The sequence below is a fragment of the Abramis brama genome, assembly GCF_963993115.1.
Source record: "Abramis brama genome assembly, chromosome: 2".
Lineage (NCBI taxonomy): Eukaryota > Metazoa > Chordata > Actinopteri > Cypriniformes > Leuciscidae > Abramis > Abramis brama.
Genome location: NC_139964.1, coordinates 46,333,370 through 46,360,520, shown reverse-complemented (window position 1 = coordinate 46,360,520; position 27,151 = coordinate 46,333,370). Strand labels below are relative to the sequence as shown.

Sequence of the window (27,151 nt, the reverse complement as noted above, 5' to 3'; positions counted from 1 at the left end):
GCCTATGTCATGAATGCTTCCATTGTGGGGTACACTGTATTTTAGTAGATGCAATGACATGATTGGGTCTTTGTCCCCGAGCTCTTTGTCACCCATCTCTTGTTTGGCTTTTCTTAATGTTGCCAGATTTGGCAGGTGGCTAGGCTCTGGGTCACCAACATCCATCATTTTGTAAGCCTCAGTTGCTCGCCATACATGTGCTGGTTTTCGGCCTTCCCAGAGTTCTTTAGACACACGTGTTCTCAGATCCATTGATAACTTCCGTTTTGCTTTGCCAGTTGCTGTTATAGACAATTGTGCGTCACACTCTGTGCAGTGCCCAATTATGTCTATGTAGTGAGATGCAACATTTGGAAAAAAAAATGCCCTCCTGAATCTAAGAGTGCATGAGGTCTTGATATTTTTCCATATCTCCTCATACAGGACGTGTGTCCATGCACCACGTTTCAGGATGGTGTATTATCTTTTACATGTGTTGAGTGATTTGTCATTGTAATCAACCTTTTCAGGCCAGATTTCTACCCATCTCTGATGAGAGAGACTGATCTCAAATTTAATGTCATAGCATTAACTTTGCTGATTTGTGTCTGCCTTTGACACTGCTGAATGAAAATCAGCTGAGCTATCTTTTGAGCGGTCACTGTTTGGACCTTGATCTTGGATATCTGTGTCGATTTTGCATAGCTCAAGGATTTGCCATATATTGTGCCTGTTTGTCTTCACACAATATAAAGGTTATTTGGTGAAACTTTATTTAGTTGTTTGCTTAAATATGCCCACACCTTTTCTGTGGGAACTGCTATGTTTGTTCCTGTAATAATCTGTTCCTTTGCAGCACTGATGACTTTGATGATGTCATCACGTTCACAGGCTGGTTTCCTAGGCATCTGATCAAAACAGGAATTATTTTTAATGTAGTTTTTAATAAAGTAGTTGGGCCAAATGAATTAACTTGTTACCAACAGGTTACAGGCTTATTCATACCATGGTTATATATATAACCGTGGTTTGAATAAGCATGTAACCTGTTGGTAACGTGTGTGTGTGTGTGTGTGTGTGTGTGTGTGTGTGTGTGTGTGTGTGTGTGTGTGTGTGTGTGTATGTATATATATATATATATATATATATATATATATATATATATATATATATATATATATACATATATGTATATATACATATATACTTTTTTCCATGGAATCGAGATATTGGGAAAAATGATAGGGAGTGATATAATTGGTCGCCATTCACTTAAACTGCATATTTTTTTCCAAATCAGTTCAAGTAAATGATGGCTGAAATAAAAGCATGTGGGCTATACAACTTATATGCACTATAGTCCAATTGTTCTGTGGTCATTCAGTTAGATTTACCTCAGAAAATCTTGTCATCCATCCTATATTGGCCGTGTTTAGATATTGCTACTTTTTTATGACTAGAGAATCCGTCATTTGGTGGCTTAAAAGAACAGACTGAATTTTCAATATTTCAGTAAAAATCTCATCTCAAAGTCATTGTTTTCTGTTAATCTTTCATTCCAGTGATATGGATCAAGTCAATGATTTCAGAAAAAAAAAAAAATACGAGTCAGATTAAGATTTACTAAGAATCCTTTTGTGAACTAAATCAACTAATTCATTACAAAAGAGCTCGAAAAGACAACACATTTTCCAGTTATAAGAAAAGTAGCAATAACTGAACTTGGCCAGTACAGGATTGGTGACAATCTTTTCTGTGAATTAGTTCAATTTTAGTCTGTTCACATTGCAAAGTTAATTATATGACTTCAGAGGATTAAATGGAGCACATATGCCACTTGTATATTGCTTTCTGTCATTTCCTCTGCATAACATCAAGCTTTTTGCCATGAAATGTACATTGCTGTACAAAACTAATAACTTAATGTATTTTATGGCATGGCATAAGAATGTCATTGGTCTACTCTTATTAATGTGACCAATGGACGATCATTTGGACATGATACATTTACCTAAATGCCCAAAATTAATAAAAAGTTTCACATCTTTGATGTGTCTATCAATTTCTTATTTGTTAAAATGATCCTGTAAATTGTATTGACCTGCACACATGATTTTAGTACTTTAGTATTTTATCTCAGAGCACATGCTTACCTTTTTCACAGCCAGATGCCCTTTCCTGTTTTGTTTTCCCACTATGCAGTGCTTAGGGTAAACAAATGTTTTTAAGGGGGCAGATTGACTTTAAATGACGGTAAGCTGTTAAAAGTATTCAGAAACTTAAGACACTACACAATTTTTTGAATACAATTTTTTTATTGGTTATTTTATTTTATTTTAATACAAAATTAAGCATCAGTCACACAGCTTACAGCCAGAGTAGTGACAGTACATTACATATCATAGTAGGCTACATTACATATCATAGTGCATTGGTGATTATATAAAGACCAACTGTCAATATCTAGCACAAATCTAAAATAAAACATTCCCATATCTAAAGAAAAGAACAATGACAGCAGCGGCCCTGTGCGAGCACAAACAAACCAGACAGGTTTGTACATACTAGGCGTAATTTGCGGGTGGGACATGTCCCCACCACTTTTTGCCAGGGTCGATATTGTCCCCACCACTTTTTAAAACATCTCGCGGCACGAATGTACCAATTCTACAAATAAATAAAACATCTCCAGTTAACTGGCAGAGCATTAATTTCGTTAGTTTTTTTAAATAAGAGACGATCTAGCGCTGAAATGTGTTTTTTAAATCAAGTGATCAAAGTGCTCGTTGCCGCTGCGATCAGTGGCGCGGATACTGTGTTTTCTCGTGTGGCTCGCGCACACGCCGCACTGTCTTCACTCGTTCACTCGAATAGACACTCTATTCGTTCTGGTGAAATCACAAAACATAATCAGAGGCGGACAGAGTACACAGCTTCATTACTTGAGTAAAAGTACAGATACCCCTTGCTAAATTTTACTCAAGTACAAGTAAAAGTACTACAGTCAGATGTCTACTTAAGTAAAAGTACTGAAGTACTTGTTTTTAAAAGTACTTGAGTATCAAGAGTACAAGAGTACATTTTCTAAATATTGCATTACTACTGCCACAGTGCTTACACTGGTAAACACAGCAAACACTTGAAGCGAAATCTATCATTAAATTGTTCAGAAAATTGAAATAGTCTGGCGAGGTGGGGCCATGGGTTGGCACATTTCCGGGATGGACCTGCTGCGTCTTCATCCATTGTTTCGTCCATGGTTTCGTCTCTTATCTAAATCTGACCATGGAGTTAACTTTGGCGGAAAGCTGAAGGTGATTGCTGATAGGCTGTCCCAATCAGTGGCGCCTGCACAATCCAATCACGTTTGAGAGGGAAACAACAAATTGAGGGATTCCGAGATTTTTCTTTTTTCCTTTTTCTTTTTTTTTAGAAGAAGTAACAGGTACTCACGGTTATGGATAGAAATGTAGCGGAGTAAAGAGTACAATATTTGCCTCTCAAATGTACTTGAGTAAAGTCATGAGTACTCCCCAAAAATTATACTCGAGTAAAGTACAGGGGTCTCATTTATAAAACTACTAAAAAACCTTACTAAAAGTGTACGTGCGCCTGAAAGCCAAAAATTACATACGCAAAAAAATATTCAGACTTATAAAACCGTTCGTACGCCAGAACCTGCGCAGAATTCACTTTATAAATCCCATTCAGCGGAAGATTGTGCGCACATGCCTCTCCACCCCGAAATAACCATATATGGAGCTTACAATGCCTATAGTTTTACTATGCATATCCTCATCTGCATATCATTTGCATATGATTATTCATCCACGTGATAACGTTTAATGGTACAAGACACGTTACATTAATAAAAATCATGTACTTGCCTATCCTTGTCTTGTTTTTGAATACATAAATCAAATAGTGTAAAATACATTTCATCTTTTCCACTGGCCGAATAGTATTTTTAATTGATTTATATTTTTAATGGAAACAGATAGGCCTTGGGCATTATTTGCACGAAACTATTTTCTCAGACAATCTTGCATTATCATGATAAGCAATTATCTCTGTGGTTAAAACATTAAAACACTAGAGTTGGGGTACTCGAACCGGACTCGAGTCGAATTTTTAATGAACTCGGACTTGTCACGCACTCGGATGAATTTGTACTCGGACTTGACACGGACTCGGACATTTTAGACTCGGAAAATTTGCCGAGTACAGTCGAGTCCGGGCACTGGAGGACACAATATTATTCAAAAACGAAACGAAACGAAACTGCTTACATTGTGTTGTGTCAGTGTTGAGCATTGTAGCCAATCACAGACATGTATATTAAGCGCATGAACACAGTGGCCAATCAGAGGCGTTTTGAGTCACCATGCGGAGAAGTCGCTCAAAACGTATGTTCAGAATCAGCGCGAGTTTTATCCTTTCGCAAATCTCCTCATAAACAACAAAGTCTTGACGCGATATAAATAAGAGATTAGCTGTGCAGTGCGGACAACTTCAGTGTTTATGACGAGAGTTTCAGTGAGAGTGCAGAACGCGGTAAGTAAGTGATGGCTTAAAGTGAGCGCTATTGACAATCTAAATAATATATTTTTTTCATGCTTGTAGAGGACCAGTGGTTACGTTCACACTGTAAATTAAAAAGAGTGATAACTGCATTTAAATGTGGGAGAGAATCCGCAGAATTTTAGTCCTGTGAGTCATGAAATTGCGATGATTGACACAGTAACCATAGCAACATGAGAACGTGATAACCAAAGCAACATTTTGGCGTCTAATAATGTTATGATTTTTGTTACATTGATTTAGCCTACACTTTAGTCATAAGTTTACATACACCTTGCAGAATCTCCAAAATGTAATATTTATTTATTTTTTAATGAGGATGATCATAAAAACATTGTTTCTATTTATTACTGCCCTGAAAAATCTTTTTCACATAATGGATGTTTAATAGCCTAGTCCACAAGAAAAAATACAAACACAAAATACAAGACAAATTACATAGGCTTGATTTTAATATTGTTTCATTACCTGAATGATCCACAAGTTTTTTTTTTTTTGTTTTTTTTTGGTTCATGAGGAAAAATCTCCAGCTCCTGCACATTCTTTGCTTTTCCAGCATCTTCTGCATATTTGACTCCTTACTAGCAGTGACTATGATTGTGAGATCCATCTTGTCACACTGAAGACAACTGATGGACTCATACACAACTATTACAAACCCTGCAAACATTTAGTGATGCTCAAGAAGGAAGCAACCATTAGGAGCCAGGGGGTGTACATTTTTGAACTGGATCATTGGTGTAAATTGCTCTTATTTTATTTAAAAAATCATTAATTAATTTAGTCCTGCCATTTAGAGGCTAAATAAGATATTAGCATGTAAAACACAATAAGATGATCAAAATAAATAAAAATTAAAAAATCAACGTCATCTTGCTCAAAAGTTTACTCCTGGCTCTTAATGCATCGTGTTATATTCTTGAGCATTACCTTGCAGAATCTGAAAGATGTACGATAGGTAAACGTATGACTGTAACTATACATTGGAATCATTTTGTAAGGTTTAACATATTAATTTAAGAGCTCAGTGTTGAGACCTTTCACTGGAATTTGATTGACATGCGATCTGACCAATCATAATGCAGATACCTGCCATTTTTGTCCGACAAACAAACCAAACCAGATAGTAGATTAAAGTCATTGGACTTGAACTTGAAAAATGGTGTGTATTGAATTCTTTTTGCAGTTCTGATGTTCATTCATGTTTAATTCGTGCTATAACTAGAAGATATTATCAGTTCATGTGCTGCTTGAGTTGAGGCCTATATTAAAGCACCACAAAACGGTATTGTTTTAATTTCATAAAAATTACAAAATTTGAAAGCTGAGACTTTATTTCATATACCAGAAGTAGCCTTGTCTTATCTGTTGGCGCATTGTCAGTGTCCTCTTTGCTCCGCAATATATATTTCACTGTGTGAGAACATGTGGAGTGAGAGCAGAAAGGCTTGTCAGACGTAGCGACAGTAAGAGGGGCGGGTCTTTGTGAAAGGTCAATTTAAAACAATTTAAATCTTTGTGGACTCGGCCAGACTCGACTCGGACTCGGATTCGGATGTTAAGGACTCGGACTCAAGTGCGACTCGGCCCTCTTTGGACTCGGACTTGGACTCGGACTCGATTGTTAAGGACTTGGACTCGACAATGGTGGACTCGGACCCAACACTACAGCACGCTACAGGAAAAGTGTTCAAAAACATCGCATCCACAACAAATATTTCTATTGATTGAATTTGAATATAAAAAATGTTGTAACTTCTCAGTAATGATTTCATGTTTAAGCGTTCTCCATTAATTTGAATGGCATATTTAATCTAAATGTTTATATCAGAAGTAAAACATAGTTTAAATCATTATTTTATTTATTTAAACTGTTATTTGCGTCAGTTTCACTAAATGGCCCAACGCGCTCGCTGGCGCGGACATTTAAGAAGGGATGGATATTTGCTTCAAGTGACAGGCTTGGTGAGTGAAATTATATTTGTATTATCTTGTATTTCTATATGGCGCTTTTCCACTGCATGGTACGGTACGGCTCGGTTCGGTACGGCACGTTTTGGTGCTTTTCCACTGCATGGTACGGTACGGCTCGGTTCGGTACGGCTCACTTATGGCGCATTTCCACTGCATGGTACGGTACGGTACGGCTCGCTTCGGCTCGCTTTAAATGGTACCACCTCTGTTGAGGTTCCAAGCGTACCGTACCGATACTAAAATGTGACGTGAAAACACTGAAGATCACTGATTGGTCAGACAGAATCGTCACTACCAGTGTCATTGTATTTGCGACACGAGACCATGCACGAGACAAACCCGCTATATTTAAATAGCCAGTAGACAACAGCCAACGCTGTAGTTTCTTGCAGTTAAAAAGTTTCTTGCAAACTGTTTCTTGCAGTCAGGGGCGGCGCCGGATAATTTTTAACGCATGTGCTGAGGGCACACACACACATATGTGTGTATGTGTGTGTGTGTGTGTGTGTATATATATATATATATATATATATATATATATTATTAATAAATGAGCAAAACTTGGCCACAAAATATTTAATATTCAATTATTTTAATGATCACAATTAAAGTTTTAATTTTATTAAATTGAACAAGCGCAAAATTCAGCAATCAAATATTCAAAAAGACTTAATAATGTTATTTCTCTCTATAGGCGCGTTTACTACGAATATGGCGATCGTCAACTTCATCTTTGCCAGACACTGACAGAAAACACTATTTTATAAATAAAAATCAATGCACGCATCCCCGGATTTACAAATGCACATCTTGCTTGTTGCACGCACATTATGTCGAAATAACGAGATATTATGTTGAAATAACATTATTATTAAGTCTTTTTGAATATTTGATTGAATGCTGAATTTTGCGCTTGTTATATAGCCTATATATATACTATTAATAAATGAGCAAAACTTGGCCACAAAATATTTAATATTCAATTATTTTAATGATCACAATTAAAGTTTTAATTTTATTAAAACGCGTGCACTGATTTTTATTTATAAAATAGTGTTTTCTGTCAGTGTCTGTGCATGGCAAAGATGAAGTTGATGATCGCCATATTCGTAGTAAACGCGCCTATAGAGAGAAATGCACATAATGGATTATATAAGAGAGTAGCCTATTTCTTTTTGTTTTGAATTATTTCGTTTAAAGACATTTCAAGCTTTGTGTATTTGAGGATGAGATGCGCTCCAGTTAACGTACAATGCAAGTGACCGCTCGGGCGCCTCAATGATTAAATTGTCTATTTTTTTTAAATTGTCTAAAATTAAGATACAATTTATACAAAACGAAATTCACTTTAAAGAAAGGCTTTCTACAAAACAAAACTTAATGAAGTGGTCAAAATTATGTCCGACTCGCTCCATGTCTCTCTACTCGTGCTGTTCACTTTTCATAATCAACATAGGCAGATGGAAAAAAATAACATAACATTAACTAAATGCTCTTTTTTAATGGCAGTAGGCTAGTTTAATACAGTACATTAGGCCTAGACTCTCTATTTGTAAAGATTGCTGCACATTCATTTAATTCTGAATTTTGCACACACAAGTTGAAAGGCATTTGTTCAAATCAAGTTCACGGATAATTGTGCGTGCATTTATTAATCATTATGATACTAAAATCATAACAAAGTAGGCTATGCTATGTACAAAAAATCAGATGAGCCCAGAATATGAACGCAACGTTTAATTACACGTTAAGAATTTTCCTTCCATATAGTAAACCATTATAAGAACGTTTAATTTAATTTAAAAACATCCACATGCCGAGAATCAAGAGCACCATCCCCTGTGTTGTGCGTTTGAAATGTGGCGCGTTTACGATGATGTCATGGCAGTAGAGGCGGCAACTATAACGATCAGTCCCACCCAGTTTGAAGCGGTACTAACTGCAATGGAAAAGCAACCGAGCTAAAGCGAACCGAACCGTGCCGTACCGAGTCGAGTCGTACCACGCAGTGGAAAAGCGAAGCGAGCCGAACCGTTCCGCGCCGAGTCGAACCGTACCGAGCCGAACCGTGCCGTACCATGCAGTGGAAAAGCGCCATTAGATTTTCTTTCTAAAAGTGAACAAAAAAACGCTTAACTCCAGCTCACCATCGGTGTCGCCAAACTGCTCCATCTCCAAAACGTTCGTACGCATGGGTCAGAGTTTTCGTGCAGGTGCGCAAATTTGCAGGCGCCCCGTTTTGTGCGTACGCCACGTTTATAAATGAGACCCCAGATCCCTCAAAATTGTACTTAAGTACTGTACTCAAGTAAATGTACTCCGTTACTGTCCGGCTCTGAACATAATGCACACAAACGTGTCCCTGCTTGGTATACAACCACTGATGAACATAATCGGTTTTGATGAGGAAAAAAAAACTACGAGAAAAAATATATACGAGTGTGGATTAGAACTTCTGACACGGTTGGCGAAAGTTCTACCACCGGACCATTAAGACACATGTTGTTTAGATCGGCGGATCTATGTATTTATTCACACGAAAATTCTCGGCACTGACAACATATATTAGACTACATCTCATTAAACGACAAATTAAACTTGCATTGTATTTAGCATTGTATTAGCAACCCCCACCCTACTTGTCCCACTCCCACCCACTTTTTAAAACAAAATTACGCCACTGGTTTGTAGACGAGATGGATGGAGAGCGTGGCTTGCCTGCGTGACGTCAATACTCCTCCAAAGATTTTGTGATGTCTAAAGAATGGAATAATTTGATGGTTCTTTCTACGGCACAAATCGAGCACAAACAAAAATCACCGGTTTGGGGCGATTTGGACGGCATGGGGTGGAGAGTGATGTCACGTCACTGTCCCGAATCCAATGTGTTATTTCTAAGGAGGGGAAAAAGATACTATGTTTATCGTAACGACACAAACCGGCACAAATCGAGCACAAACGAGCGGCACAGTTTGGCAACGATTTGGACCATATGGGGTGGACAGTAACTGTACTTAAAAAGTTTTTTTTTTTTTTTTATGTTTAAGAGGGGATCGTAGTTGCAATGTTTCTTTCAACGGCACAAACCGGCACAAATCGAGCACAAACGAACGACACCGGTTTGGTGCGATTTAGATGAGGTGGGGTGGAGAGTGACGTCTCTGCCCCGAATTATATTTGTTATTTCTAAAGGAGGTGATATAGATACAATGTTATTTTTTACTGCACAAATCGGCACAAACCGAGCACTTAATGAACGACACAGTTTTTGTGCGATTAAGACGAAATGGGGTGGGGAGTGACGTCACAACTCCCGAATTAAATTTGTTATATCTGCGAAAGGAAAATAGATAGTGCTTGTTTTAACGGCACAAACTGAGCACAAACTAATGACACCGGTTTGGAGCGATTTGAACGACATGGGGTGGAGAGTGACGTCACACAACCAAAAAAATTATGTTCAATATCTCAAACACCAAACCAGCACAAACGTTCGTTTTTGCGGCACAACCCAGCAAACACATTTACGTTGTGGCAACGTCTCTGGCACGTTGCATTTCTGCTATGGCAACGTCGCTGTATACGTGCTCGCAACATTGTAACAACGTAGAATTGTAAGACGTGACAGGGCTGTAGCAACGTTGTTGCGCGACATTCAGCAACTGAGAGACGACGTTCTGACAATATTTTTATATGGTGTATTTTGTTAGATAATTATATACTTTTTATCGTTTATTGTTTATCTATATTATTTAATGGGGCTATCAACACCTGCAAGTGTAGCCTACACTTTAAAGAGTAAAAATGACAGAAGGTTTCGTTAATTCAACTTTATTAAAATTGCATATAATCAAATTGCACTTCCAAAAGTCATACATTTGTGAAAAAAGAAAAAAAGAAAGAAATAAACAAATACACATTTATTTTAAGTATAATAAATAAAACATGAACATCAAAGGCAGATCAGAACATTTAATGAACAAAACCGGGTATGTATGACAGACAGTAGCCGAGCAGGTGTCACCGGGGAAACATCCACAAATCCAGCAAAGGAGCAAAGAAACGAATGAGACTAAATAGCGGAAAAATCAAACGAAAAACTAAACAGTGCGAGCGATGCTTCATTAATCACATTAGAAATTAAAGCTGTAGGTTGTGTTTGATAGCTGAAGTAGGCTAAACGCAATACTCACGTATCCTTGCTCGATGATGAATGAGAACACAATGAGCCCAACAACAGGTGGTTGGAATTTAAAAGGCTGATTTTCCCGCTTCAGGGCAGTGACGAGTACATTATGTAGTCCAGTGGTTGTCAAGACACCCTAGGCACAACCTTAAGCAATGGCCCTGAACGATGGTTTAATGTCAACATTGTGACAACGCTGTAACAACTTCACCACACAACGTAGTTATAGCAACCTTTTGGCCATGTTGTTAAAACGTTGTTAGAAGGTTGGCTACGTTGTGCCAACGTTCTGTGTTTGCTGGGAACTCAGCACGTAAACGAATGGCATAGTTTTGGAAATTATTTCGTTTTATGGTGTGCCAACTTCACGGAGGTCATACTAGGCCATCTGTTCCTACCAACCTTGAGTGCAACAGGGTTCCTGGTTTTATAGTGATCTTCATAGGCTATCATTGGCCACAGCTGTGGGTGGTTCCATGTTTGGAAGGTGAGCAGGTGGAAGTACTCATGATTGATGTTTTCTCCCAGCCGAGACCTACTCCTATTGAGGCTAGGAAGTTTATGAATAAAATGTAACACTTTGTGTTGCAGCTGAGCATGGGCAAACCATTATTGTTTCTCATTTTGCTGCTGTAGGATATTGTTAAACATATGCAATGGGCACATACTAGTTGGTTACATTAGTGATTACTTATGTTTATTCAAACTAGAAACTAATATCATAGCACCACAATCCAAAGTGTAATCTGTCAGCTTGGATTTGAAAATACAGTTCAGCCAAATTCTCTGCCCCTCCCTATTTGTGACATTATAGGCTAGACTCAGATGTATATTCCATAACAGCTAACAGGACACAATTATAAATATCAGAGCACTGGCTAACTGTAGCCTCAGCTTGTTCCTCTCACACAGAGCTGCTGGTAGCATTAACATTAGCAAGCCTAATAAACAGCAGGGCAAGCTATGTACTCTCCTCCAGAGACATAATACTCAGTCCTGAGTTGGCTCAGTCTGAGTGGGCAGGAGGGAATACATACTGACTGATTAATCAGTTTGCTTGGCCAGTAGGATATTCATTTTGACCAACAACTTGTGTAAGTATAGGTCAATTTGCCTCATGCAATGAAGTATTGCAGCTTTACAGCAATACTGAAGTAGGTGTTAAGTCTTTCCTCGCTGGAAAGTCATGCCTCACTTTAAATCATGCTGCTATGATTATTATGCTATTCTTTATTTTCATAAACACAAATAATCATAAACATAACCACCACTATGTGCCCATGACATAATATACTGTACCAGTGAAAAGTTGTTGAAAGACTCACTTTCTCATTCAAGTGAATGTAAGGGTTGGTTTAAACTTTTAGCTGGTACTGTCCATGTTCTACAACAGCAAAATTAGAAAAATTAACTTTGGCTGCAGCCGAAATCACATACTTCCCTACTATAAAATAGGCAATAAACAGTGACAAAAGAAGTATGTCCAAATTCACATTACTCATAAAAGAGTAGGCAAAAAGTACCCGGATGACCTACTTCTTCTGACAAGATTCTGAAGTGTGCATACGATGGACACTTTATTATCTCATGAGGCCACAGGAGAGGATTTGTGAATGGCAGTGAAGCAACGTAACTGACGCTGGTAGGTCACAAGATAAGGGCAACATGGTTAATGTAGTTGAAAACCCTCTGTGATTTTTGACATCTTTTGAAGTTTTATTAAAGAATATATTAGTGTCCTGTATTCTCTATTCACAGTAAAAAAAAAAAAAAAATTATATATATATATATATATGTATGTATGTGTATATATATATATATATATATATATATATATATATATATATATATATATATTGAATAACAATAAGTTCAGTTTAAATGCAGTAATTGGCTGGCAACATAGCTGCCAGTGTACTGTGATTTTCTACAGCAGATTGTTGGTTACTGTGATTTCTACAGTACATAATTGATTATTCTGTGTTCTACAGTGTATTTTGGTTACTGTAATTTTCTACAGTACATAATTGATTATTGTGTTTTCTACAGTTGGAAGTTACTGTGATTTTCTACAGGGAATCATTGATTATTTTGTGTTCTTCAGCACATTGTTGGTTACTGTAATTTTCTACAGGACATAATTAATTAATGTGTGTTCTACAGTACATTTGAAGTTACTGTGATTTTTTACAGGACTTTGCTGATTACTGTGACTATCACAGTACTTCTTTTATTACTGCAATTTTTGACTGAGTATTCTACTGTGAACGGGTATACAGTAATTTCCTGTGCACAAACACAGTAAATTACTGTAGATTTCACATTTGTTGTTTACAGTGTACCCATTATTTTCCAACATGGCAGACAAGGACATGTCCAAATGCATAAGTTTTTGATCACTATTTAGTTGACTTCCTATTCCTGATGTGTTGTCTCCATGATGTTAATAATTCAATGTACTAATGGTGCAGGCTATCATTAAAATAAAAAGTGACAAGCTTTTAGACGTGTTTTACTTTTCGAACAAATATCTTGAGGCGAAAGATTGACTTGATGTGATTTTAAAGCCCTGAGTTCATCTGCCTTAGCAAAATAATTAAGGGAACATTGGTTAATATTAGTAAACTACTATTGCTAATTTTAACAACTCCGACTTTATTGCACATTGATACCACAGTCAACTGCAAATAGTGCAAACATACTTTTCTGTCTTTATTGTCTTAAGATTTGCATAGCAATAAATGTAAGAAAAAATGTCTTACCTAATTGATGGACATTACAACAAAGAAATACATAAGTATTAGAAAGAAGAACTACAAAAAACAGGAAGTGAACAGAGACAGCAGGAATTATAATATGATGAAGTGATTAGTAAAATGTTTGAGGCCTTGGGTCATGTTGGATATTAATCATACAACTTGTGTAAAGGTTCAAAGAAAACTAGATCTAATGTGAATCTTGCGTTTCCATTATGAAACAGATGAGATAATCACAGTCTAAATTTGCAAGCATGTACAAAATTGACAAACACTGACAAATACACTATACTTAAAGATACATAATGAAATGAATTGTGAAACAACATCTCATAATTGCCCCCCCCCCCCCCCAAAAAAAAAAAAAGTATAACATTATCAGTAACATTAGTAATATACTCTTCTGCATTAGGGTTAATTAAATTTCTGCCATGAAAAAGGCTGCAGGGGAATTCCATACAAAAACATGTGCACCAAAAACAAACCCACCCTTGTTCTTACAATCAATTGCTTTATAACATTTGGAAAATCTTTAAATGTACAGGGAACTACAGAGAGCATGTGAAGTCACATTCAAGTTTGGTCTAATATTTCCGTGAAGCATGAATATATGAAAGTTGGGCAAAACTTGTGAGCAGTGTTGTTCAGAGTGTGTGACAGTGTCAATGCTGAGATATTAAATCAGTGTTAAATCAGTCAGTTGAATTTGACTGTTTTTTTCCCCCCACGGCATCTTAAACATTATCATAATATTAAATATTCTGGATGCCAATGTTAAATAAAACTTAAAGCAGTTCCTAACACTACATGTAAAATGATGCCAGTCAGGAGTGAGTAAAAACTGGGACTTAAAGATACATTTAACTGGGACTTAAAGATACATTACAATACCTTTTTACCTTCTCTAACAAAAAAAACTAGATTTATCTTTCATACTGTAGCACCACATTCACTTGTTATGAGTATCCCTCCAGCTGACTCAGAGTTAGGTTTCATGGTATTAGCTAAATGTTAAATGCAATTGGTAGGCCACCGATACCTGTATGCAGATCAGTGCCTAAGTTGACGTGTATTTGTTGGAGGCACGGCTGTTGCTTTGTTCGGATCCTCGCTCTGTCACCTTCAGCTTCATGCAGGACTGCTTGTCATCCATGGCTAACATTTCAGGAGGCAGGCACCAGCAACACAGACATGACTGGAAGGGAACAGAGGAAGAAAAGTATTATTTATCATATAAACTACTGAAGGATGCCTATAGCTCACACTTGCAAGAAAATTAAGATTAACTGAATAAGGCCTTAAAATATACAGGTGAACAAATTAAATATTGAAATCTCTGAAAATCGTTTACACTGAAAAGAATGAATGCACAATCTTAAAACATGTTTTTTTTTTTTTTTTTTTTTTTAAGTTAAACATTTTATAACATGACATGGCATCATAAAAATTACATGGCATCATAAAATGTGGCTTTCACATGCAATGAATGTTTCAAAACAACATTTCATGTTGAAAGCTAGCAAGACACCCATCTAATGCATATTATACAGAAAAACAAAAAGTAGTGCAGAGGAATGCAAAAACAAGTTCTGTAGGAAGTGGCCCTATGTATTAAAGGTGCCCTAGAATTTGAAATTGAATTTATCTTGGCATAGTTAAATAACAAGAGTTCAGTACATGGACATGACATACAGTGAGTCTCAAACACCATTGTTTTCTCCTTATTTAAATCTCGTTTTTGAAAAACACCCCTGAAAAATAGGAGAATCTCCACATAACACCGACCGTGACGCAACAGTCGGGATCATTAATATGTACGCCTCCAAATATTTGCATATGCCAGCCCATGTTCAATACCAGGCGTAACTGCGCCCTCCCAGGATCTAACGTTACCTAGGCTACTTTCACTTTTAAAAATTCATCATAACCGCGCGCGCGCGATCTGCTTGCAGTCGTCGAGATGGATGCATGTGTGTGGGAGAAATTTGGAGTTATCTGAAGAAAATATTGTGAAAGGCTTATTTGCTGCATGCATTTTCGTGTTGGATAGCCGCAAATGTGGAACTTCATCGCCGAGGAAGCACGCAGATAACTGTGGTAACAAAGCAGTTCTATCTAACAGTATTTTTCAAATTTAACACTGTTAAGTATGTGTGGTGTGCAGGGCGTGTTTGAACCCAAAATTGTCAGACGAAGGCTAGACTAAATTGCGTGGCAGATAGTGTTTTAGCCGCGTCTGTTCGATTGGTAAAATGTGATAAGGCTATATACTCAGTTTTGTGGTAACGTTTGCCATGTTCTTCATGTACCGGCCTTTTTACAGCTTCGGCTGAAGTTGTCCTTGTGTTAATTGTCGTGTAATAACTTCTGTATGACCTGGCAATAAACATTTTTGTAATTGTGTCTATAATGTGATTGGCTAACCTTATTTTATTTCGGGTGCGGGTCGGGTGTCGGTTCTATTTTAAGCGGGTCGGGTGCGGATTTTAATTAGTGCTGCTGTCGGAAAACGGGTCGGATGCGGTTTGAAGCACTGTGGGTACGGGCGGGTGCGGATTTACAAAATCGGACCCGTGCAGTACTCTGATGTACAGTTGAACGCCTAATCTCTCCATTGTCACGCTGGACATCAGGGACCTTTTTGCTGTCACTCTGAGCTACTGTTATGAGCCCGCAGTGAAACAGCCAATCAGAGCAGAACTCCTCATTACTATTCATGACCCTTCCAAATAAGGTAAAAACTGACCATTTCATTCTAGGGCCAATTTCTAGGGTTGAAAATGGACCTGTAAAACCATATCTGGACATTTTAAATGCCCTTAAATAAGCCATACCCTCTATGTAGATATCAGAGACAAAATTAAAATATTATTTCAACACATTCTAGGGCACCTTTAAACATTTGTATTATCATATGCAGATAGTATCACATTATTATCATATGCAGAGACTTTCATTTCAGTGATGAGAAATTTTTATATTTTTGTTTTCACTGACAACTTAATATAAATGGTAGCCATATATCTACATTATTTAGTACATTGACATAGGAGTTTTTATTTTACCTAAATTTGCCAATATATTATTACTATATTTTTAATAGTTTTACATCATAGCAGTACATCATTGTCTGTCAGTCTGTTCTTACTCTGAAGCAGCTCTTGAAGCGTTTGCTAACCATGTACAAAGCGATTGGGTTTATGCATGAGTTCACTGATGCCATGTTGATCCCAATATGATCAAGAACCAGGAAGAAACTACAGGTAAACAAAAACACAAACAAACAAACAGCCTCATTATTATTAAGACTATGATTTACCAAAAATAGAGAGATTATTTGTTTCTAGATTACATGGCAGAACTGTTGTCCTCTGAAAGCCTAATTTAAATGTTTAGAAAAACATTGCAGCGTTTTAACAAGAGAAGCCTTTGAAGATAGTTGATGTGATCTTACCTCAAAAGCTCACAGCGATTAGGGTCTCTTTCATCATAAATGGTAAGCTTTAGAATACGGCTGAGGTGCAGTGGAAGCCAGCACAGTGCAAAGACTAGCACCAGACAGAACACGGTTTTAGCCACCTCACGCCTCTGTAGAGCATAATCATGTCTTTTGCCTATTTATTTTGATTTTTGATATTTATTTATTTTGAGACAATCATAGTGGATTAAGACATAATGACAAGTAAACTATCCCCAGAGTAACAAACTTTGGTACAAGTTATTAAAGTGAACAAGCTTTTTACGTCCCATTGGCAGTATAAAATTATGTCTTTATTTTGTATAGGGAGTGTATGGTCTCTCTTGAAAAAATATACAGTGCACTTTCAAAAGTCATAGAGGACAGAGTGCTCTGACCTGTTTTAGGTGATCATTAAGTGCAATCTGGACTCCATTCTTCTTTCGAAGCATTTCACAGGTCATAAGAGTGTAGAAGATGGCAGTACACATCAGCGGCATGCAGAAGTAGAAACTGAAAAGCCACCAATCTTTGGTTGACTTATAAAACTGGAAAAGAACAAATATACAAAATTACCACTGACAAGTAATTATTATCATATTCAGGGTTGTCCAATTATTATGTGTCATGTCCAAAATTTAGTTGATCCAACTATTGTATGACATGCAAACTGACCTGCATGAACTCGTTTTTCTGCATAGGATGGAGCAAGCAAATTCTAAGCAGCTCTCCTTTGTAGTCCATTGTGATCATATCAAAGCCAATGGCCTCTGGCACTGCAAGTATAATGGACAGCATCCATATCAGAATTATTTCAATAGCGGTCCATTTGGGGACGCCAATGCCTTTAATGCGGTTCCATGATGCCACTGCTCGAAACCTTGGGACAATGATCAGTGCCAGAAGCAAAATGAATTAGTGTTACTAGATATTATCTAAGAGCTAAGAGCAAACAAATACAACAAAATACAGATACCTGTCTATGCTCAGTGCACACAAACTCAGCACTGTGATGCCAACTGACGCCTTTTGTATAAAAGGAACCAGTTTGCAAAGTCCAACACCAAATGGCCAATCTTCCGCCAAAAGCTGAAAGACAGTTACTTTTGTGTCAATAAGTACCAAGAGAAAATTACACAGGGGAGAAAAAAAATTCAACCAAATATTTCCAGAAGAGCTATGACTACACAATTATACCTTGTTTTTAGTGAGCCAATTGTTAAAAGCCCAGTGTTGAAGAGGATGTGGGAAATTTTGTGTTTCATGGAGTTAGATCATGGATGTTTTGATGAGCTGGAGCTGTAATTTTTTCTCAGATTGCTCTACATACTTTATAAAGGGCTTAAAAGCCGGGCCACAACCCATAAGTAGCCTGGGTTTCCCCATGCTGCCTTGCGCGCAGCGTGATTTTATTCACGCTGCTAGGCAGCCTGGACACCATGGACCAGATTTTCCCCTCAAAAAGGGAACCAATCACAGAACGGGGAGGGAGCAGCAAGACGATGACGACGTCTATGCGACACACCGAAGCAGTTTGTTTATATCTATGGATCCAACATGGCATCAGACGCAAAGTTACCTTTCGATGCAGCCTTAGATAGTGTTCTAAGTAGTTTAGTCGCTGAACGCCATCGTGTACACATAAATCTCTGACCCATCGTCTTCTTCCTCGTCGAATTTCTGTCGCTCTACATACGTCATCTGGTATAATTGAAACGATTGGCTATGAGCTACGTACAGGCGCATTTGATAGACATTCGTAGCACCCAATAAACGGCTCTGGGCATTCGTAAACCACGCCTCAAATACGAGAAAATGAACTTGTGGTTCCCAGACCACGTCTCGATGAGACGAGGTCTGACGTTAGCCAGGCTAACCCATAAGAGAAAATATTGGTGGACTTTGGTGGGTTATTTTTGGTAACACTACTTAAAGCCTTTATATATAATGCATTATAAAAGTGTAACAGAAGCAAGCTAGTAAGAGCTGTGCATGTAAACCTCACTCCCCTGGCCCTCAAGAGGCACAATAGTGGCTGGCGCTTTCTTTAGCGTCCTTGTTAGGGCGCACGCCTACCATGGCGGAGACGCCGGTTCAAGTAGGACCAGTTAGAAAAGCATTTTTAATGCATAATTATGCTTTGTAATGCACCTTATAATGCATTGTATGGTCTCATGAATAATTGTAACCACAGTTATAATACATTATAATACTTATCTATTCATTGAACACACCTTTAGAAAGTATAATGCATTGAAACACATGACAGACAAACAATTTCAGATGTAACAAGGAATGTGCGAATTGAATGCATTTTAACTTTGGTTACAGTTATTTATGAAAAGATATAATGCATTATAACATACATTATGGATACCATTATAATGCATTATAAATAAAGGCATTCAGTAAAGCGTTACCATTCTTTTTTATTGTTAAATATGAAATTCGATTTAATCTTTATATTAATCTTATATTCTCCCTTTTTAATGCTGCATCGCATTTGTTGATCAACAGCATGTTAGATTTTTGTCTTGAGATGTACAGGAACAGTCAAAAGTGTGGACACATTACTATTTTTAATGTTTTTGAAAGAAGTCTCTTATGCTCTTCAAGCCTGCATTTATTTGATCAAAAACATAGAAAAAAAAACAGTAATATTGTGAAATATTATTACAATTTAAAATAATGGGTTTCTATTTTAATATACTTTACAATATAATTTATTTCTGTGATGCAAAGCTGAATTTGCATTACTCCAGTCTTCAGTGTCACATGATCCTTCAGAACTCATTCTAATATGCTGATTTGATACTCAGTTATTAGTTATTATAAGTTGGAAACGTCTTGAATTTTTGGTCTTTTTCCACAAATTTTGTATACATGCAAATTGTATGATATCCAAGGTACACATTTCTAGTAATTGTGCAGTTAATTATCATTTTGTATTTTTTTTCTCTCCCCAAATTTGTCACTACCGAAACACAATAATAGATAATTTAATAAGAAGGCTTTTATTGACCTATTAATATTTTTTTTTACATCGACCTTGTAAATAATTTTTTTGCCATTTAAAAAAAAAATTCACAGGTAAATCAATAAAATTTTAACAATATTTCAAGTGTAATTTATAAGATTTGTTGTATTTTGAATCCAATCTTTCTTTGTAAAAGGCATTAAGGTAATCATACTGATTTCAAAGTTAAGGATTCATTAGTTTGAATATACATTGAACCAAACACTATAATAACATCTTAGTTGATAATTCAACTAAACTTTATTTTAGACAAAACATGCATGTTTCGGTCGTGACGGCACATTTTCGGTAGTGACAGTAATGTTTTGGTAGCGGCCACATCACATTACAGAATTTTAACTTGCATACTAAAACACAACTAAAAAATACTAAGATACTAATGATTTGTATAACTGTACTAAAATTTTGATTATTTCCCCCAAATAAATGATTATGTGTTCCCTTTTGTCACTACCAAAACAATGATGACATGTTTCGGTCATGACTGTTTTGGTAGTGACAATTTTAGATATTTTTGAGCCTAACTCAAAGATGCTAGTCAGCACATGGTTAACTAGTACAGTTCTGAACAGTTGTACACACACAAAAACTAAATTGTATCAAATAACACCAGTGTTTGGAATAACGCCGTTTAAAAGAATGGCGTTAGCCAGGTAACGGCGGTATTTTTTCAGTAACAGGGTAATCTAACTAATTATTTTTCCCGTCGTTACAACGCCGTTAACATTACTGGACGTTAAATGCTGTGTGTTACTATGCATTGATTGAATAAATTGTGTAATCCGAACGCACCCCTGGCTCACACAGCTAGTGAGGAGGTGGGTTAATAACGAGATGAGCGATTATGATTGGCTAAGGCAGAGTTATGTGTTTCATGGTAGCCAATCAGAGCCAGTGTTTTTACACACATGCCAGCACACACGCCAGTGGCGCAACACACACACACACACACACACACACACAACAGCTAAACAGAGATTCGCAGCAGCAGCAGAGATGGCGAGTCAGGAGAAATCCGATGAAAAGTTGGCATTTTCAAGGTGGAGATATAAGCACTACTTCAAATTCATTGAGGTCAAAGGCAAGAACGTGCATGTAATGTGTACATTATGTCCAGGAGCGAAGACTTTGTCGACATCCGTTGTAAGCAACTCTAATTTAATGAAGCATCTCACAACGACACAAGCATCTACAAAGCTAGTGGCCAAAAATACTGATACCTCCACCACAGATGATAGCTCGCCATCCACTAGCAAAGAAGGACTCGGAGCAAAGTCCTCCAAGCAGCAAAAGCTAGATCTTTCTGCCTTACAACAAAAACCTATGATGATGACACAGGCTGAAGTCAACCGTATGATAGGCAGGTATGTTGTTAAAAGTATGTTGCCATTATCGACGGTGGAGGATGATTCATTCCGAGCCATTATTGCTAAAATACCTAGGAAAGCAGGGGTCTGTACACCATGCTCAAAGACGTTTGCTAAATACCTTATGCTGAGTATGCCAAAATGAACACAGAGCTTAAAAAGAGTTTTGAAGAGTTGGAGTTTTTGTCTACAACTGCAGATATTTGGACTGCGCACAAACGCAGTTACCTCGGCGTGACTGCCCACTGGTTAGATCCACACAGCCTAGAGCGAAAGAAAGCAGCCTTGGCCTGCAGACGTTTCAAGGGCCGTCATACGTATGACAGCATTGCTACTGAACTGGACAATATCCACTCATCCTTTAGTATTTCTAACAAAATCACAGCTACTGTCACAGACAATGGTTCGAATTTTGTGAAAGCCTTTAAAGTTTACCAGCCCGTTCAGGGTGATGACTCTGGGGAGGAGGATAATGATGATGATGTGACTTTTGTCGACCTTCATGATGCCTTACAAGACATGAATGTGGAAGAGGATGTGGAAGAGGATGTTGTTTCTTTGCCACCACACCACAGATGTGCATCGCACACAGCAAACCTTATTTCATGCTCTGATGTGGACAAGTGGCTACTTTCAAGGCAAGACATTAAAGCTGTGTACAGAAGTGCCACCTCCAAATGCACAGCTTTGTGGAACAAGGCCAGCCGTTCCACAGTGGCTGCAGAGATCGTGGATGAAGTCCTTGAAAGGAAGCTCCTTGTCCCATGTACAACCAGATGGAACTCCTTTCATGATGCCGTTGCTCGTGTCTGTGAATTCCCAATCGCAGAGCTGAACACCATTTCCTACAATTTTGGGTTGAAGGCCATCACAGATCGGGAGTACCTGTTCCTCAGGGAATACTGCACAGTGATGAAGCCACTAACGGTAGCCCTTGACATTCTTCAGGGCGAAGACAACTGCTTCTATGGCACCCTTCTACCCACACTGGAGACATTGATCGCCAAGACCCTGGACTTGAAGACTGGCCTCCAAATCCTTGGTGACCTTCCAGAGGCTGTTGTCAAGGTAAGAACTAGTATTTCTTCAAATACATTGATTACATACTCCCATACATGAAATATGTATTAATTATGAAATGAAATTAAAATGAAATGTATATCTCCTGTCTGTCTGTCTGTCTGTCTGTCTGTCGCTCAAACAGTAGAGCGTTAGCCCTTGCAACGCCAATGTTATGGGTTCGCTTCCCAGGGAAAGCAAGAACTGATAAGAATGTAAATGTGTACCTTGAAATGCAAGTCGCTTTGGATAAAAGCGTCTGCCAAATGCATTAATGTAATATGTGTGTATGTCTGTGTCATTTCAGCCAATCAGAAACAGATTTGCAGAGGTGCTGGAAAGTGAGACTGCAGTCTTGGCTGCGGTGACACTGCCCAGATTTAAACTACGTTGGCTGCGGACACAGGAAAGGAAGGACAACGCCAAGGCAAGTCTGCTGGCGGAGTGCCGGAAAAGTGCCCAAGAAATACAGCAGCCTATGTCTTCCAGACTATTTATCTCAGGTTGTTAGAGTTTGATTTATTTAATTTGCTACAGTTACTGCAAACACACTTTATATTATTTAACTGTTTACTTTTGAAGAAAATACTTGAAGTACAGAATGTCTACCAGACCAGTTGTCTGACATTGGGAGTTTGATTTATTTAATTAAGAATAAGACTTAAGAGCTAAACACACTTTTTTGTTGTTTAAAAGTTTACTTTTGTTGTGAACAAAACACTTGGAAGTACAGGTTGTTTACTTAACCAGTTGTCTCAGGTTGAGAGAGTTTGATTTAATTTTCTAGATTAAATGCACTTTATATGGTGTAACGGTTTACTTTTCTTAGAAAGATAATACTTGAAATGCAGGATAAAACTCTTGCTGTCTGTTGACATGCAATAAATATCTAAAGTTTTGTACGAACACCTGTCTGTTCTTCTACTCATTTCAACTGACTTGTGAAAACTGCTAAAAAAAATACAAATTCTTTGACATATAGCAACTTTTTTTTTTTAACAGTAACGCAAATATTTACTTTCCCTGGTAAGGAGTTACTTTTATTATAGAGTAATTCAGTTACTAACTCAGTTACTTTTTGGAACAAGTAGTGAGTAACTATAACTAATTACTTTTTTAAAGTAACGTTCCCAACAGTGAATAACACTCAGAAAACCATGATGTCACAACCAAAACTTTAACACGTTTCGGTAGTGACTGTATCGGTAGTGACAATTTTATATAGCCTAGTTCAAAGATGATAACCAGCACATGGTTACCTAGCACAGTTCTGAACAGTTGCACACACATAAAAACAAAATTTTATGGAATAACAACCAAAAATAAAAATAAAAATCTGCTTAATTGCAGAAAAAAGGTGTTTGGTAGTGACGTCTCTTAAAGGGGTGATGAACTGAGAAAAAAAATTTTCCTTGAGCTTTTGACATATAAGAGGTCATCATACTATAAAAATATCCTGTAAGTTTCAGAACTGAAAACTTCTTTGTTAGTCCAATAAAAGCTTTTATAGACACCAGGCACAGCAGGTTTTTTAAAAGTGGGGATCTATGACGTCAAAGGGTATAAAACACCGCCTCCGCTTCAACGCTGCCTGTTTAGCCCCACCAACCTATTCGCGCATTAAATGAAACTCATTATGCAAAACTGTTATCCAATTATAGCAGTGGGCGTTTACTTCCAAGTCTTCAATGAGGCACGCCCATAAAAACGAGCGTTTCAGGAGCTGGCTCAAAACCAGGGTAGAAAATAGCCAATTACTTATTCATTATGATGTTTTTGAATGTAAAAACCAAGCGAACGTCATAAGTTGACCTCAGACAACAATATAAAAAATAAATTAAAAAAAGCCAATTCATGACCCCTTTAAAGTTACACACAGATGTTCAGACTTTTGAACACATTTCCCTCAAAATGATGGTACCTATAATGAAAGAGAGGCTATGAGAGAGAGGGACACAGGAATATTTCCTGATAAAAAATGTAGGGGTGTGGTTAAAATCAGTCTCAGCTAATGGACTAAAACACACACTGTTTCGGTAGTGACATGAAAATGCGGGACGCATTTTTTTACATAAAGTTTCATGATTTAAAAATAAAATATAAAATAAATGGGTTTTTTTTCCACTTCACTTTTTAAAAGAAATCAAAAGATATTTTTAAAAACAACAATGAAAAAAAAACAAACAAAAAAAAACATTTCAATATCATTTTCACAAGTTGAAATTTAGGGGTTAGGGTTCGGGACAGCCACCTCCCAATTGAAAGTACCCAATAAATTATGATTTTATATTAAGCTTTCTGATATTTGAAATATTATTGTGGGATTCAATAGATAATAGAAGGTTAACATCTGTGTAAACATCTAAAATTTGAATACTTGCTTTTTAAATTTTTTTTTTTTTTTTTTTTTTTTGTGGGACAGCAGTTTGCTCCAATTCTGTAGAACGGCCCATACATTGTTACGAAATATTTCTATTTTAAATAAATGCTTTTCTTTCTTTTTATTTAACTTTTTTATTAATCAAAGAATCCTAAAAAAAAAGTATCACATGTTATAAAAAAAAGCAGAACAACTGTTTCCAACATTGATAATACATCAGCATATTAGATGCTAGATGATTTCTGAAAGATCATGTGACACTGAAGACAGGAGTAATGATGCTGAAAATTCAGCTTTGCTTAACAGAAATACATTGTATTTTAAAGTAGGCCTATATTAAAATAGAAAACCATTATTTTAAATTGGATTATTGAATATTTCACAATAGTAAAAATGTTTCTGCATGCATTTCTGATCAAATAAATGCAACCTTGGTGAGCAGAAGAGACTCAAAAACATACAAATAGTAATGTTTCCAAACTTTTGACCGGTACAGTATGGATCTCATTTCAACTTTCAGATGTATATGTTCCCCTTTAAAAGGCAAATAATGCAAATTTCATATAGAAGGGTTTGAACATCTACATAAAGATGAAAGCACAACAAATTGTAGTTTATTGTTAAATGTAAATCAACATTTAGCTGCCTTGACAATGACTTTTTAAATTAAATAGACTGTTGTTAGAAACTGCTATTTGAATTGTACATAGTTTGGTTAATATTTTTTTTTACATTGTGGACCCATGTCTCAAGCGTTCCCAAAGTTAAATTAGAAGGATGTGTGAATTTATCTACATAATTGGTTGAATATTGCAATGTTCATAAAATGTCATTGACCTGTTTCAGATTTCAAAACTGTGAGGTACCGTTTATTAACGTTGCAACCAAGTAAACTGAGTTTACAAGTTAACATCTGTCATAAAATGGAAAAAGGGTTTTAAAAGAGAAAACGAAAGGTGTTTTTTAATGAAAGACTAAATAAATAAAAGCTGTCCTGCAAACTGTGCTTACCTTATACACGTTGATGGGTATGTCTATCACGATATGCAACAGGTCCCCGAGCGCCAGACTTGCAATGAGGATATTAGGACCGTTACGCATGCATTTATTTTTATAAATGATTCTGAGCAGCGTAGAGTTTCCGATTATCCCAACAACAAACACAAGGCATGAAGCCACGGTGTTAATATACTTGAAAGTATCCCTGATTTCCGTGGGACCAGTGCACATAGGCGGCAAAACTCTTGGTCGTCGAGGCATGGACTCATTGACCACATTGTCTTTTCCAAGTGCAGATTTGAGAGTTGGAGACACGGGTCCCGTGGAAAATTGCCTCTCATTAAAATCCTTCCCTTGAGCACTTATTAAGACGAGGTGTCCAGACAGGAGAATGAGCAAACAAACAACGCATCTCGTGTCCATCGTTTATATGAAATGTTGCCTATGGTAAATACACACTATTGTAAAACTGTTATTAATTTAATCATTAGATTGACAGGCAGCCAAAGGTCTGGTGCTAGAATTACAGAGGCTTTAATAAACCAATGGCAATAGTCTCTTCACGATAATATTGGTTGCAATATTAGTACCCTTCGCAAGTTATTCGTAAAGAGAAAATCGAGAGAAAGTCCTTTCGTCTCTTGACAAGTTAATCCATCAGAACTCCAGATGACTTAATTTAGCGCACATTTCCTTCTAAACGCAAGGATATGTTTCACGTAACCACAACGTTACGCTTTAGTGTTTTATCCCTGTTGTATCTGTGCAGCGTTTCCTCAGACTAGCCTACTCTCCCCACTGACCCTCTAAATAACTTGACAATCAGAAAGGACCACGCAGAGTATAACGAGAGGGATGGTGACCGCGTGCATGTAATTATCCAGATAGCAGACCAACATTGAATCTACATTGAATCAATGTTAATGCATTAACCAAAAGATCATTGAATCAATGTTGAAATTTAACATTGATTTTTCATCAGGTTTGCACCCTGAAATAATGTTATTTCAACGATGAAAAATCAATCAATATGGTCATAAAATCAATATTATTTCAACCATAATTAAATCACTTATTTAATATTGAATCAACATAGAAACAATATAAAATCAATCTTGCTTTATGTACAGCAAGATTCTGTGCTTGCTAGTTTATCATGCTTGTACTGTGCATTTTTAAATTACTCCTTTCAGACAGAGACCATGTAGGGTTGTAATTAAATATGGTTTTTAATCAAAATGTCATTCAAAGTTAACTACATCCTCCAGTTTACAAGCAAATTTATTTATTTATGCCCCCAAAACCGAACATGAAATTTCACATTCAGAAAAGAAATGGCATTTCGTGGTGACAAAGACAAAAACAGCGCAGTAAGT

At 37.0% G+C, this 27,151-nt stretch overlaps 1 protein-coding gene across 1 annotated transcript; it reads right to left on the bottom strand.

The window, feature by feature from the left end:
• Positions 1–14,202: 14,202 nt before the first annotated feature.
• On the bottom strand, positions 14,203–26,558 carry ednrba (endothelin receptor Ba). Its single transcript, XM_084107171.1, has 7 exons — positions 25,788–26,558; positions 17,910–18,022; positions 17,609–17,813; positions 17,332–17,481; positions 16,931–17,064; positions 16,625–16,733; positions 14,203–14,671 (listed from the first exon to the last, which is right to left on the bottom strand). The coding sequence occupies exons 1-7, from the start codon at positions 26,196–26,198 to the stop codon at positions 14,534–14,536; spliced, it is 1,260 nt and encodes a 419-aa protein (XP_083963297.1). The 5' UTR covers positions 26,199–26,558; the 3' UTR covers positions 14,203–14,533.
• Between the last annotated feature and the right edge of the window lie 593 nt (positions 26,559–27,151).

Coding starts and splice junctions, on each gene's coding strand:
- ednrba (XM_084107171.1), bottom strand. CDS start 26,198: ATGGACACGAGATGCGTTGTTTGTTTGCTCATTCTCCTGTCTGGACAC. Junction 17,814..17,909: donor TGTGCACTGAGCATAGACAG/GTATCTGTATTT, acceptor CATTGTCCCAAG/GTTTCGAGCAGTGGCATCAT. Junction 17,482..17,608: donor AGAAAAACGAGTTCATGCAG/GTCAGTTTGCAT, acceptor GTTCTTTTCCAG/TTTTATAAGTCAACCAAAGA.